Consider the following 14,376-nt stretch of genomic DNA (forward strand, 5'->3'; position numbering starts at 1 on the left):
CTAATCAGGTTTCCCGGGTGATGTGACAAGGCTCGGCGTATTTGTGAAGACCAAGCCTTGTCCCACGTGGTAAGTAAGTGAGTCATCGCCACTCTGATGTTGAAAATACCTATAAAAGGCAAAAACTGCTCTATTCAACCCGTGCTTGGAAGGTCTAACCCCGTTCTCTTTCGTGCTTCTTTGCTCCAGGCCACTGAGAGCGTCCAAGTAGAAAGCTGCGGACACAGTCGGTTGTCACGGAGATGATGAGGCTGTGATTGATGAATCGCAAATCCCCGCCAGTTGCTCCCAAAGAGGGAGGCTCCCCCAGGCTTTTGCAGTGCCTTCCAGATCCAAGACAACCGGGAGGTAGATGCAGCCGGCAGGCAAAAGGCTGCAGCCCCCGAGGCGCTGAGGCCCCTCCCTCCCCCCTCTGCCCCAGCTCCAGGATTTCCTCCACGATGGCCTGTAACCGCTCGTCCATCGAGACCCACGAATACCTGCTGCCCAACGGGAGCCACGTGGCGGACCCCGGGCCCCCCGCGCCGCCAGCGCCCCTCAGGATGTCCCTGGCGGTCCTTATGATGCTGATGGTCGTGGTGGGGCTCCTCGGCAACGCCGTGGTCTGCGTCATCGTGTACCAGAGGCCGGCCATGCGCTCCGCCATAAACCTGCTGCTGGCCACGCTGGCCTTCTCGGACATCATGCTGTCCGTGTGCTGCATGCCCTTCACTGCCGTCACCCTCGTCACCGTCCGCTGGCACTTCGGGGACGCCTTCTGCCGTCTCTCGGCCGCGCTCTACTGGTTCTTCGTCCTGGAGGGCGTGGCCATCCTGCTCATCATCAGCGTGGACCGCTTCCTCATCATCGTGCAGCGCCAGGACAGGCTGAACCCCCGCAGGGCCAAGGTGATCATCGCCGCGTCCTGGGCGCTGTCCTTCTGCGTCTCGGCCCCGTCGCTGGCCGCCTGGCCGCTGGTGGAGGTGCCGGCGCGGGCCCCGCAGTGCGTGCTGGGCTACACCGAACTGCCGGCCGGCCGCGCCTATGTGCTGGCGCTGCTGGGCGCCGCCTTCTTCGCGCCCTTCGCCGTGATGCTCGGCTCCTACCTGGGCATCCTGCACACGGTGCGCAAGAACGCCGTGCGCGTGCACAACCAGTCGGACGGCCTGGACCTGCGGTGGCTGCCCCGCGCCGGCCTGAGGCGGCTCCAGCGGCAGCAGCAGCAGGTCAGCCTGGACCTGAGCTTCAAAACCAAGGCCTTCACCACCATCCTGATCCTCTTCGTGGGCTTCTCGCTGTGCTGGCTGCCGCACTCCGTCTACAGCCTGCTGTCCGTGTTCAGCCGGAGGTTCTACTGCGGCCCCTCGTTCTACGCCACCAGCTCTTGCATCCTGGGGCTCAGCTACCTCAAGTCCGTCTTCAACCCCATCGTCTACTGCTGGCGAATCAAGAAGTTCCGCGAGGCCTGCCTGGAGCTGCTGCCCCAGACCTTGCAGATCCTGCCCAAAGTGCCTGAGCGGATCCGGAGGCGAATCCAGCCGAGCACCGTCTACGCGTGCACCGAAAACCAGTCCGCCGTGTAGGGGGTGGCGGTGAGCCCCCTGCCCCCCGCTCGGCTTCCTGGGACTCCCGTGCACTCAGCACTTGGTGCGGGGGGGGGCTCTTAAGCACAAAGGGACTCATTTGTTACCGGGTGAGCTGCGGCTCCCAGGTTGGCACGATGAATTATTTTTGTTTCTCCCTGCGGGTCTGATGGAAACTGGACGGCCGTCACGACAAAAGGGGAAACGGGTGGGTGATGGAGGAGTCGGGCCCAACGTTGTTAGGGAGGTGAGGGGAGCAGGGAGGGAGGCTGGCTGCGGGGCAGGAGGTCTGTCTAAAGAGCTCTCTCAAGATCTGCCTCGGAGACAGCTGTGGTGCCATGTTCTGACATGAGGAACCCAAGTAGGTTCATCTCTGGGTCCTCAGTCAGTGTGCTGGGCGCCAGCATTCTTCAGAGGCGTTTGTGTCTGTGGCACACGTCGTGGACACAGGCCAGGTTCTTTACAGTGGTCAGATGTGCATTTGGACGATGCCGAATCGTCCGTTCTATAAACCAAAATCACGCGGGAAGCAGAGGGGCCCCTGGGCTTTTCAGCTGCCCCCGTGTGACACGTGGGAGGCCTTGGTGGCTTGAAGCCCAGAGAATGTTCGGGGGCAGCTCGGCTGAAATGACAAGCCCACCCCAGCGCACATCCTCAACCCTCCTCCCTGGACCGGCCCACCTGGACCCTCACCCTGAAGCCTGTCACCTCCCTGCCTGCCGTGACAGCCCCTGCCCCTTCCCTCTCTCTCACCTCTGGCCCCCGGGCCCCCCTTGTCCTCATTCCGTCTGTCCCCGTGAGTAGGAACCACACTCCTTCTCCTGTGATCCATCTTTTCAGCAAGTACTTGTAGCGACTTGCTTTCAGCCCCAGAAGCGGTCGGGGGTCTGTCTACATGTTCCTCTCGACGCGCCGAGGCTGCCGCTTCACCCCGTCCCAGGACCTGCGGCGGGGACGCAATGACCCACTCCCACTGACCTCTGTGTTCTTCTACCTCACTCAGGGCCACAGGGGTCTGACCACTGCTGTCGGGGCCACCTCCCCGGGACCTTGGTCCCCCAGCCCAGGCAGGATTGGGATCCCAGGAGGGCAGCTGCCTAGAGGGGACCTGCTGCTTGTCTCATATGCCCGGCCTCTACACCCAGGGCCTCCTTTACCACTGGGAGCTTCTGATGGGGGAGGTGACTTTCCTGAGGTCAGGGCACATGTCGAGTCCACGGAGCTCTCTTTACAGCTTCAGATCTGAAGAGAGTGGGAAATTTAAGGATAAATGTAGAAAATATGGTTCTAAGTCTAACTCCATCAGGAAGTAGTCACGTGACCTTGCTCGTTTCACCCCCCACTTCTCTGGGCCTCAGTTTCCCCATCTGCCAAGCGAGGAAGCAGGCCTAGAGGGTCTCCCACATCCCTGCCGAGGTCCCTGCCATGTGCATGTTTTCCACTTGTAGTCACCAGATCCCCTGCCTTCGTTTATCCATCCATGCAGTGAGCATTCATTAAGTGCCTACGAGATGCAAGGCACTGGAGGGGACCGTGATGGGTCATGCCCGTTTGGGCCCAAAGGCACGTGTCTGATTTATCTCAGGATAACGGTAACACACACACACGCTCCCCTTTGTGTTTTTCTTCTCCTTTCCTTTCCAAGGTTGTATGAAGAGACCAGCTCCCCATTCCCATGCTTTCCTCCTGTGACAGAAGCAAAAAAGAAAGATAACATAATTCACATTAACCTAAGTCCAGACGAGGGCTTTTCCAGAAAATAATTGGCACTTTTTCTCACCAACTTCACCCTCCTTTTACACCCAGGCCCAGACCCCCCAGACCATTGTATACCTAGAGTGAGTAGGAGGGAGAGAGAGGAGAGAGAGGACAGGGAGACAGACAGGAGAGGAGAGAGGAGAGGCACAGAGTTTGGTTGAAGATGGTCAGTGGCATGTGACTGACTGAGGTGGGTCCCCTCACTTCTGTGTCCCGAGTGCCCGCCGCGAGGCAGAGCTGCACAGCCAGACCACCACGGGGACCAGGCCTCTGGGGACCTCCCCTCCGGCGGGCATGTAAGAGAACGTTCTATAGGAGCCTCGTGTAAAAGAGAAGTCACAAAACTGAACGAACGAAGGGACCAAAATGTACATCAATCAGCGTTATTTGATGTATGTTGGATAGTAATATATATGTTTCAAAGTAATAATTTTGTATATATTTTAAGTAAAGTATTATTGCTCTTTCGGTGCATAAGACTGTGTTTCTGGGCTTCCCTGGTGGCGCAGTGGTTGGGAGTCTGCCTGCCAACGCAGGAGACACGGGTTCGCTCCCTGGTCTGGGAAGATCCCACATGCCGCGGAGCAACTGGGCCCGTGAGCCACAACTACTGAGCCTGCGCGTCTGGAGCCTGTGCTCCGCAATAAGAGAGGCCGCGACAGTGAGAAGCCTGCACACCGCGATGAAGAGTGGCCCCCAGTTGCTGCAACTAGAGAAAGGCCTCGCACAGAAACGAAGACCCAACACAGCCTAAATAAATAAATAAATAAATAAATAAATAATATCGCTGCTGATTTAAAAAAAAAAAAAAAAAAGACTGTGTTTCTTGCCAAAATTAGCACCAGAGCCATGACTAGTACACCAAGAATCTGGGGTCGGACACCTCCTAAGATACACCCACTTCGGGAAGTCTGGTCCAGAACCTGTAAGCCACTAGCCGAGCTGCAATGACTAAAGGGCATTACTGACGACAATGGGAGACTGCGCAGTGGGAGGGTCACAGCAGGGCGCCCACATTTTTAGAAGCTCCCCACCCTGCTAGATAATTCCAGACAGTGAGTTTCACCTCTGACTTTCACTCTGCCGACTTCCTGATTCTCTCCAGTCTCGCTGGGCCTTCAAGGAACTTCTTAAAATACCACATAAATAGCAAGTTCTTGTCTCCCTCCCTGATGCCTGCAGGGCAACCACTGCTTCTCTGTATTATGTTTTCATCTTCTCTCTGGCCCTGGACTTCCCCCAAACCCTGGGCGCTGAATTGTTTCTGTGGGGTCCTGGGCAGTGACTGTGGTGGTGACGGCCCGTGGGAGAGCCTTGCCTCAGAAAACGAGACACCGTAAGTCTCAGAAGTGTCATCCTAATTCTCACCACCCGGGAAAATCCACTACTTTGTCATCATGAATCTTGGCCCCCTGCTGTTGGGGTGAAATAAAGGCAAAGGTTCTCTAGGACATTCTGACAACCAAGATGAAGAGCAAAATCTAGATCAATTCCTACTTGGCTACTTTGGGCCCTGGCGTAGTTTCCCCTGACATGATTTACAGTACACGCTTTTTTGGGAACTAAAAATCTGCCATGTTAAGTATTTCCGACGTTGCTATGTCCCCCTTGCTCACACAGTCAGCAGCCTTGCCTCCAGCAAGTGATTCCGTGTCCAGCTTCCTGGCCTCCTAAATGAGGGAGACACTCCCAGCCAGAGGCCCCCGAGAGAAACACATGACATAATGTATATGAGGATCTAGTCCCACGCCTGGGCTGGATATAACGGGGCAGTAATCGCTAGGGTCGTGTTGTCAACCTGCTTACGTCCCAGCTTTGTCTGCTTGGGGCAAGGGTAAAAATGTGTTTCAGAAACTGGCTGTCCTGCCCTTTCCTTATCTTCATGTGCTTGTAAGATTTTAGGGTCGGCTGACAAGAACACAACAGCTACTGAAGCCAGGAGCATGGACTCGATGGCCTGAATTGACCACTTCATTCCGCTCAAAACGCTCCCAGGGCTGTGAGTCAGCCTCCCTGGGCTGCTAGGGGAAGGGGTGGGTGGGTAGTGCCACCCTATTCCCAGGCTGGAGAAACAGCCTGAGGTCACACCCCCACTGTTCTCGGTGGTCCTAAGGTCCGCAGACAGCTGGGTGGCGGAACCGGGAATGCAGGGATGCAGGCGGGAGGGAGGCCGGTGGGGAGGCAGTGGGCTAGGGGAAATGGGCAGGGCTGCTGTAACCGACCCCCACCCCCAGCGCTAACTTTAAAAAATAACCTCGCCCACTCTCACGGAAGTCCAGCTGTGAGGTGGGCTCCCTACCCACCGGGTTGTTCGGGACTCAGGCTCCGCCCATCTCGGTGTGCATTGTCCCTGGGGCACCGTCCTCATCTCTGTGGTCAGTGCAGGCCGCAGCCAGGTCGGTGTCCTGGCTCCTCAGGACGCGAAAGTGTGCAGGCACATCCACATTCCCCTGGTCTTTCCTGGTCTTCCCTGGTCCAGAGCCCAGTCACATGATCACGCCAGCTGCAGAGGAGGCTGGGGGATGAGTCACATGATCACGCCAGCTGCAAAGGAGGCTGGGGGATGAATCACATGATCACGCCAGCTGCAGAGGAGGCTGGGGGTGAGTCACATGATCACACCGGCTGCAAAGGAGGCTGGGAGACTGAGTCCCTAGTCAGGTGCCCACGTGTCCAGTCAAGCCTCTCTCAGCACAGGAGAGGAGGAGGTGGGGGACTGCCAGCAGTCTCTGCCAAGACTGCACGATTTTGAAAAACGAGCGACCTTAGCACACACAGACATTCTTAAGTCCTAAGTACAAATTTCATAACTGAGCCTCTTCTCAATGTAAAATAAACACAATCAACCCAAGATGGTACCTCTCTCTTTACCTCTAGCCCCCAGCGCCTGGGGATGTGCGTCCAGACACAGAAATTGCATATGCGTTGATGACTGGGCTGAGAAGAGAGTCGCCACATTTAACCTTTTAGGCACAATAGGTGTTTGAAAATTTGCAGCCACAAAGAGATGACTTTTGCCAAGATAAAAAAAAAACTTATAATTTAAAACCGCAATCAACAGCGATTGAGACCGAGTCTGCCAAGAATTTGATTATGCTTAAGGAAAGAGTATACTTTCAAAGCTTCGCCTATTGGAAGGTGCAGACCGTTTGCTGATGGCAAGGTGGACCTGCAGAAGGAGGGCCGGGGCCAGGCCATGGCGATTGGGCAGCTCAAGAAAACAGGGCTGGGGACCCTAGGGGTGGTTACATCTGGATTGTGTAAGAATGAAAGGATGTTGGAACACAATAGCATGGTGTGTGCGCGTGCACGCACATTATTTGGGGCGGGCGGGCAAGGGCACTGTAGCAGACAGTCTCGGTTTACCTTCCGCCCTCCGCCCTTTCCTCCTGGAGGAGCCGGGGGCGAGGTGATCTAAGAATAGGAGAGGTGCCAGCGTGCCTGGCTAAGAGGAAACCAGGGAGGGGCTGCAGCACAGAGGGGTTTTTCCTACTTAGTCGGATAGGAACAGAAAGAACTCACCTGTATGAGAAACACACAGGTGTCACCAGAATGTTACCTTCTACAACCAGGAATCCGAGGCTGCTGATATGCCAGCTCAGCCTGGAGGTGTCCAGGTAAACGTCTGACCATCCCCAGGGCCGGGGTAATGAGGCCGGTCCCTTGCACGGATCTGCGTGTTCCAGCTCCCCAGCGCTCTCTCCTGCTGCCTCTGGCAGCTGCTGTCCCTTTGCCAACCATCCAGCCGGAAAAAAACAGCCAAGCTCATTTCCAGAAGCATTTTTGAAAAGACAGGTTTGCTGTTCCTTATTAAGTGTCCTTTGGGGACTCATTTCTCATTTCCTCCCTCATTGAAATGCTGCTGCAGTCTCTCCTCCTGGCCGTGCTTTGCTGTGGTGTCATGAAGACTTCGGATGTTTTATTAAACCATGAAGAAAGGGTCACTCACCTCACCATAAAAGACAAACAGGACTGAATAACTTTATAAGTGCATATGGAAAAGTGCAAAGCGTAATTTGCTTTCAAGGCGTGAAGGGAGAAACACTGTGGCGAGCAGGAGGCTCTGTCTCCCCAAGGCTTCGATTGTCACGGGATTTGCCGGGCCTCTCAGGAAGCAGGCAGTCCAGGCTGCTAGGAACTGCTTTCCCTGGCGGGGAGCCCTGGGACCACTGAGATGCATCCGCTCAGACGCTCTCCAAGGTGAGAGGTTCCACCAGGTTTTTGTCCCCAGAGTCTAAATCTCCATTATACCTTCGTGTGAACCTGCAGACCCTCTTCTTCCCCCAGATCCTCTTCACTCCCCGGCCCCCTGCTCTGTTTTCCTCGAACCTTTCCTTCTCAAATGATGCAATAAGCAGATATGGGTAAGTTCTTAACTAGACATGAGGTGATGCTATACCTTAAAGTTCAGATTTAGATTCTGTAAGAGAATGGAGTACTTTCCATCCTTAGGAATAAATGTTCCCTAGTCTTAGACAAGTTTTAAAAATCATAGCTACTGATTATTTTTTATTATAGAGTTAATTTGCTCCTTGTAGAAGTGAAAACTTTCTTTTTACCCAAACGCATAAAGAAAAGTAAAGATATTCCAGTTTTTATAACTTACATATAAAAATGTGTATTTCTTTTGCGAAATTTAGATCATACTATCCCACAACTTAGCTTAGTGTTTTGGTAGTTTTTTTTCATGTTTTGAAGTGATTTCTGCTGGCTGGGAGTCATCCATTATGCGGCTGCACCAGAAGCTAAGTTACTTAAGTACTCCCTGTTTGGTTTTGTTTATTTCTGTTTTCCACTATTAAAAAAAAATATCCTATAATGAGTATCCCCTACTCTGGGCAGCCTTTGCTATCTTGCTGTTAGAAGTACGTTAAACTCGTCACGTTCAATTCTCTGTCCTGGGAAGCAGAGTACAATGTGGCCACCCCAGTGGTTTAATCGAACATCTGTATTAACCACGTCTTTGATTTTCTGTATTCTGATGCTTTGACATCCGGGCCCTGGCTGACCCTGGAGAGGTTGCCGCTCCCAGGACTGGCTGGCTCCTGGGGACAGTGAACCATTCGCCCGCGAGCGCCCCTTCAAATACAAAGCAGCCCAAGCAGCGCCCACACCCCACCGCCTCCTCTGTGAGTGCTCACACCCCGAGCTGCTATCCGCCTGCTCTAATCCCCCAGGGCCAGGGCCAGCCAGCCAGGGGCAGCCGCTGGGCCCAGAGCCCATGGAAATCATTCCAACTCGCCAGCCCCAAGCCTGCCCAGCTGCCTCACCCCTTCCTTCCCTTGGAAGCCACAATAAAGGCTCCTGCCCACGTTCCCCGACCCGCCCTGTGCCTCCTGCCTGGCCCTGGTGCTTCCCCATGTGGCTGGTGTGCCCCCTCCCCTGTGAGGAGGGTCTCCGGGATCCGTGAGTATAAAAACTATCTTTTCAGTGGCAATTGTCTCCTGATCTGTTGGCCTTACTATACCTCCAATTTTTTATCCATGTACTATATTTTATTTAAAATTTTTTTTAAATATTTATTTAATTAATTTACCTTATTTTTGGCTGCATTGGATCTCCGTTGCTGCGCGCGGGCTTTCTCTAATAGCGAGCGGGGGCTACTCTTCATTGTGGTGCGCGGGTTTCTCATTGCGGTGGCTTCTCTTGTTGTGGAGCACAGGCTCTAGGAGCGTGGGCTTCAGTAGTTGTGCCGCGCAGACTCAGTAGTTGTGGCTCGCGGGGCTCTGGAGCGCAGGCTCAGTAGTTGTGGCGCACGGGCTTAGTTGCTCCGCGGCATGTGGGATCTTCCCGGACCAGGGCTCGAACCCGTGTCCCCTGCATTGGCAGGCGGATTCTTAACCCCTGCACCACCAGGGAAGCCCTCCCTGTACTATAATTTAATACAAGGGACTCTCCAAATAAACTGGCCACAACATTCTGTTTCTTTTTTGGGGGGTGGGACTCCTTTCCCATATAATTAAAAACCGTGTAAAGACCAAGATGAATGGACCCAATACCAGATGGACACGCTGGCTGAGGCTGCCCCTGGTGGGGGAACTGCTGGTCTCTCTACGGCACAGACACCCGGGTTTCTCTTCTGCCCAGAACTGGGATAAAGCCTCGGCCTCCAGCCTCATCTGTCACTGTCCCCTGCCGCCTTCCCGAGCTGCAGAGTCATTGGATCCTCTTTCTCTCCATCCCCACGGGGCCATAAGCCAGCTCACCCCCCCCCCCCGCCGAGTGCAGCACTCTCCCTCCAACTCCGTGCATCTGGTCCACCAGCACTGCACGTCCTCTGGCATTTGTCCCCCGGGGCTGTCATTACCTCCAGCAGGGCTGAGACCAGATGTGTCTCTCACCAGTTTTTCTGCAGAACGGAGCACGATGTCTGGCACAGAGCATCTTCCACTATATACTTGTGGAATGAATGAATGAATGAATGAATGAATGAATATATGAATAAATGAATGCATGGATTCAAAGAGGAAAACTGCCCCCTTAGCACCTTGCGTACAGCTCTTGGTAAGGTGTCTTTTAGCCCCTCAGCTCCTGGCCCGGTGGGTGTGCACCCTGGCACGACCGAGGCAGGTTGGGAATGGCTGAGCTTCTCTGTCAGCTGCTACAAAGCAGCGTATTTTCTAGTATTTGTACAAACACCAGATACCTGGAAATTACACCAGTAAATTACACCGTAATTAGACGTAAATTAAAACGTAGTGAAGCAACACCAAAGGATTTGAGGAACGACCAATGCAAGTCCCTGCAGGAGCTGGAAGGCACCACCAGGGCAGATGACTAAGTTGTATGGCCCCTTGGGCTATAGGTGCCATGCAGCAGAAAGCATCACGTCACCAAGATAACTTTTATTTAAAAAACAATTACAGTAGGGACAAAGAATCAAAAGAATTTTAATAAAATCAACAAGTTTACATTTGTACACCTTGTGTATTTGGGATCCAACCAGGGGCAAAGGGTAAAGTTGAAAGGACCAGGTTTCCATAGGCAAGCAAGGGGGAAGCCCAGGTTACCCCGGCTGTGTGACAGGCAGTGACTCAAGGGTGGTACCCAGGGCCCCTGGAGCCCCACTGCAAGCACATCCGGGGCTCAGGCCCGGGCCTTCCATCTCTGAGCGCGGGCTCATGGCTCCATAGCCCACGTGCCACTCCCACGTGGATACCGGATAAGCGACAGCAGATAACCAGCTCGTGAAATTGAAGAGTCTTCCCCAGAGAATACTAATGTCAGCTGAGTCCAGTTCGTGCTATTTTAACTAGGATGGTGACATCGAAGCGACCCAGGGGGACAAGGGCCGAGTGATGGTTCTAATTCCTCTAACCAATGGTACAATCACAAGAGAGCAGGTCTTTAGAAAGAACCACGTATTTCTTTAAAAAATATGATTTGAGAAAAGGGCCTTGTGGGAGTTAGAGAAAGGCAAGGTTTTTAACAATTCGGCACAGGGTCAGAGAATTCTGCTGCATTCGAGGGTTCTAGAGTAGAGATAGAAAACTGCTCAACTTCCGTTCCCATCATTCTAAAGGATAACAAACATTTCAAAATATTGATCAGCGTTCAGAGCAAAGAGAGACCAGTGCCCCCAAGTGAGAAAGGAACAATCCGAAGGCTTTTCCAGGATTGTACCCATCTCGTGGAGAGAAACAGTGCTTTTAAAGGTGCAGTTTTCCGTGTCCTAGTCGCTTGTTCTCTGAGGGATAACCCCAAACTCACGAGTCGTAATGGTCACGTCCCCAGTAACACGGCCATTCCTTCACAGCCATCTGCAGGGTAAGACTCATGACTGGGCTTTCATTCACACCAGCTTACACAGCACACGGCTGAGCTGCAAGAATTTCTTCATTTATTCTTTAGAAATCGAGACACAGTAGGGAAGAGTGCATGGATGCCTTTGCTTTCTGGACCCCCTTGGAATCACAAGAGGAAGGAGAACAGTGACCATGATTAGTACAGAAAGCGTTTTCACAGAAGGGAGGATGAGCTCTCCACCCTGTCTGTTAAGGCCTGGGCCGAAGGAGAGGGGCCGGATCCCGGGGTCCCCTCATCACACGCACGAGCTGATGCACGTTTGCCAGGCGTCACGGCATCTGTCTTCTTAGTCCCTGATAGAGTCGATAATCACCAGGAAGAAATTCAGAAGAGGGCAGTGAAGTAACAACAGCGTCAGCTTCTCCGCAATGCTGGACAGAGACGCGGAATGGACGCGGGGTCTGTGATGCGGGGAGGTGACTGTCCCGTGTGTGCAGGAAGCCGCAGGGCAGGCGTGTAAAGTGCTAGAGGTAAGGCAGCCTGCCTGGACTTCCTCTGGGGGCGGCGCTCCCTCGGGAGGGGCGACATCCCCGTCGCGCAGGGCAGCCGTCACCCACGGCCCGCCCTGGCCAGCGTGGAGGTGACCACCAGCCGCCCCGGAAAACACGCTTGGTGTGTGCTCACGACCTTTCCCTTTTAATTTCTCGAGGAATCAATGGGGGGGTAGAAAGAAAAACGTCCCTAATGAACATGATGGAGGTGAATTTCCAAAAGACAGAAGGATCACGAAGAGGATATAACGCCAAATTAAAAGTTCTAATTGAACATGTTAATCACGGAGTTACAAACAAACCGGCGGGCGACGCGCCGTGCACTCCTGTCCCCACCGGCGGCTCCAGACCTGCGAGCAGTTCCTTCTGGCGCATCACAGCTTCTCGGGGCCTTCACTTGCGGGGCAGCCAGAAGCGAAGGAATTTACCCCAAAGGGAGGGCCTGGGTACCCAGGCAGATCTTTTAGGGGTTGGAAGCCAGATGGGAAGTGGGAAGGAACAAGGATACCTCCCTGGGGTCAGCTGTCCCTCAGGGCAAAGGCAGAGCCCGCAGCGTGGCCAGGCGGTGATGATAGAGAGCTCTGCGCCCTGGCCGCTCGCCCACCAGGACGCGGTCCCCTCCGTGCCACCGGAGCAAACGTTTCCAGTGCACATACGTGTCTACCGATCGGGGCTCGGGGTGCGGGGTCTGGTTTGTCCGGGTGGCACAGGAAGGCTCATTTCCTTTCAGAGCAGACATCTGTTTTGGGTGGCGATGTCCCTGGACGGGTGAATCTGGCATGTCTCTATTTTGGGGATTATCCATTTCCATCCAATGCAGGGGCTCGGCCGCATCCCATTTCCCACGGACCGAAGCCCCCCAGAACCCGATGACGGCTGACACGGCTTCCTGCTCTGTGCACCCAGCCAGCTTGGTAAGGAGCCCTCGGCCCAGCCTCTTCAAGTCCGAGCCCCGGGGCTGGGGGAGCTGGGGTTCGTGTGCCTGCCAGCCGCACAGTGGGTGTGGACGAGACCACCGCTGGGATACCTAACAAACACAGGCTCGCAGAAGGGGTTTTGGCACATCTGGCAAAGCTTTTTGTCTGAGAGCCGAACTGAGCTTCCTTTCAGCTTCATCTGCAAAAAGAAACAAAGACAGGGACGCCTGTGACGTAAGTGACACCGGTTTTCAGAGCTGACACGCATTACCCCATGGGTTGTTTTATCACTGGTGAGAACAGCTTTAATATCAATTTCTCGAAACAGAGTATCAGCAGTGAAAATAAACAAAAACATCCTCTGGAACTGGAAAAGTCAAAAAAGCTACAAAACTGCCTTCTTATTTTACAAAAGTAATTGCTGCTTGTCTGGCGGAGGAAGTTCTCACCAAGATCTTTCAAAGATTCTCTGAGCTCTGATCTATTCAAGCAAGGCCTATTGCAGAATCACGGGGCGTTAGAGCCGACAAGACAGTGAAAGCTATCGAATTCCCTGCTTCCCTCGTTTGCAAACAAGAAAAGTTAAGGTCCAACTAAGAGACTGGGTCAAACCCACAGGGCTGATCCGTGGCACATTCCTGACCGGCCCCAGGAAACATCATTTCCTTCCTTTAAATGTAACTAACAAAACTAACAAAACTTTATTATTTCTTGTCCGATAAACAGGACGAGTTCTGCAAGCTAAAAGCGTTTCTGCAATGTGTGTGAATCAGCCCAGCGAGTCAGCCTAGTAGCCGGACAGAGTGTCGGCTTAGTGAATTCACCCTACTCGTTAGTTTCTTTAGTCATTCAACAAACATTCAATGCCTTCAAGATGCCAGGTTGGCTCAGGAATACCGAGATCAGTAAAGGAAGTTCCTGCCCTCAGAGAACCCAAAGCCTAACAGGCAAGGGGACAGCTACGGATGCAGCACGTGAGTCGGCACGCGGGGCACCCATCTGCTTCAAGGGATGGGAAGGTTTCACAAAGGAAAGACTTAGGCGGGGTTTCGAGTGGGCGTTCACCAGGCACAAAAGGAAGAGGTGAGCCGTCTCAGGCAGAGGAAACGGTGGATTCAAAGGCCGTATGTATGAAACGGCAAGTCCATTGGGAGGTTCTGAGCTCCCTGGGACGGGCGGGGACAGGCCAGAGGAGGGAGGCTGAATCTTGCCGGCCTCGGCTTCTCCACTGGGGAGTCAATGAAGGCTTCCCAGCGGGAGGAACACGGCGGATTCCTGCTCTGGAAGGACACCCAGCTGGCTGCAGGGCGTCTGGGCCTCACCAGAGAGAAGCCTCCTCTGGATGAGCTTGGGGATGTTATGGACTGAATGCCTGTATCTCTCACCAAACGTCAAGGCCCCGACCCCCAGTGGGATGGTGTTTGGAGCTGGGCCCCCAGGACGGCCTCAGGGCCCTTATGGAGGAGGAAGAAACCAGCGCTGGCTCCCGGCCCCATGAGCTCAGTGAGATGGGGGCCTCACCAGGCCCCGAATCTGTTGGCGCCTGGATCTCGGGCTCCCAGCCCCCAGACGGTGAGAACTGGATGCGTGTCGTCTGAGCCCCCGGCCTGTGGGATTTGTTATCAGTCACAGCAAGCCCAGGAGACAGAGATGGGGACCCAGAACGTGCGGCTCTGCATCGGCCTGCAGTCCATAGCCGGGATCCTGTGTCCTGTGTCACCTCCTGGCGCCCCTGCCCCCCTTCTGTGATGGGGACACAATTGTGCCCGGAAGCGCTGTGCGGATGCAGTGACACCGTGACGTGCAGCGTGGACCAGGGCCCGGAGCGCGGCTCTGCGGACC

The 14,376-nt window shown here is 54.2% G+C and overlaps 2 protein-coding genes across 4 annotated transcripts in view; one reads left to right on the forward strand and one right to left on the reverse strand.

The window, feature by feature from the left end:
* Positions 1-212: 212 nt before the first annotated feature.
* On the forward strand, positions 213-1,781 carry GPR45 (G protein-coupled receptor 45). The gene has a single exon (XM_081253989.1). The coding sequence runs from the start codon at positions 261-263 to the stop codon at positions 1,560-1,562; it is 1,302 nt and encodes a 433-aa protein (XP_081110115.1). The 5' UTR covers positions 213-260; the 3' UTR covers positions 1,563-1,781.
* Positions 1,782-10,150: 8,369 nt separating this feature from the next.
* TGFBRAP1 (transforming growth factor beta receptor associated protein 1) overlaps positions 10,151-14,376 on the reverse strand; it is a 43,932-nt gene continuing 39,706 nt past the window's right edge. For all 3 annotated transcript variants that reach the window (XM_081254952.1, XM_081254951.1, XM_081254950.1), the window contains one exon: positions 10,151-12,733. In XM_081254952.1, coding sequence (XP_081111078.1) covers positions 12,557-12,733 — 177 coding nt within the window. In that variant the 3' untranslated portion in view covers positions 10,151-12,556. The remainder of the gene's footprint in view (positions 12,734-14,376) is intronic.

This window comes from Mesoplodon bidens, assembly GCF_964165515.1.
Source record: "Mesoplodon bidens genome assembly, chromosome: 14".
NCBI classification, from domain to species: Eukaryota; Metazoa; Chordata; class Mammalia; order Artiodactyla; family Ziphiidae; genus Mesoplodon; species Mesoplodon bidens.

Bases quoted from the DNA above. Each gene is read 5' to 3' on its own strand.
- GPR45 (XM_081253989.1), top strand. From the start codon at position 261: ATGAATCGCAAATCCCCGCCAGTTGCTCCCAAAGAGGGAGGCTCCCCC.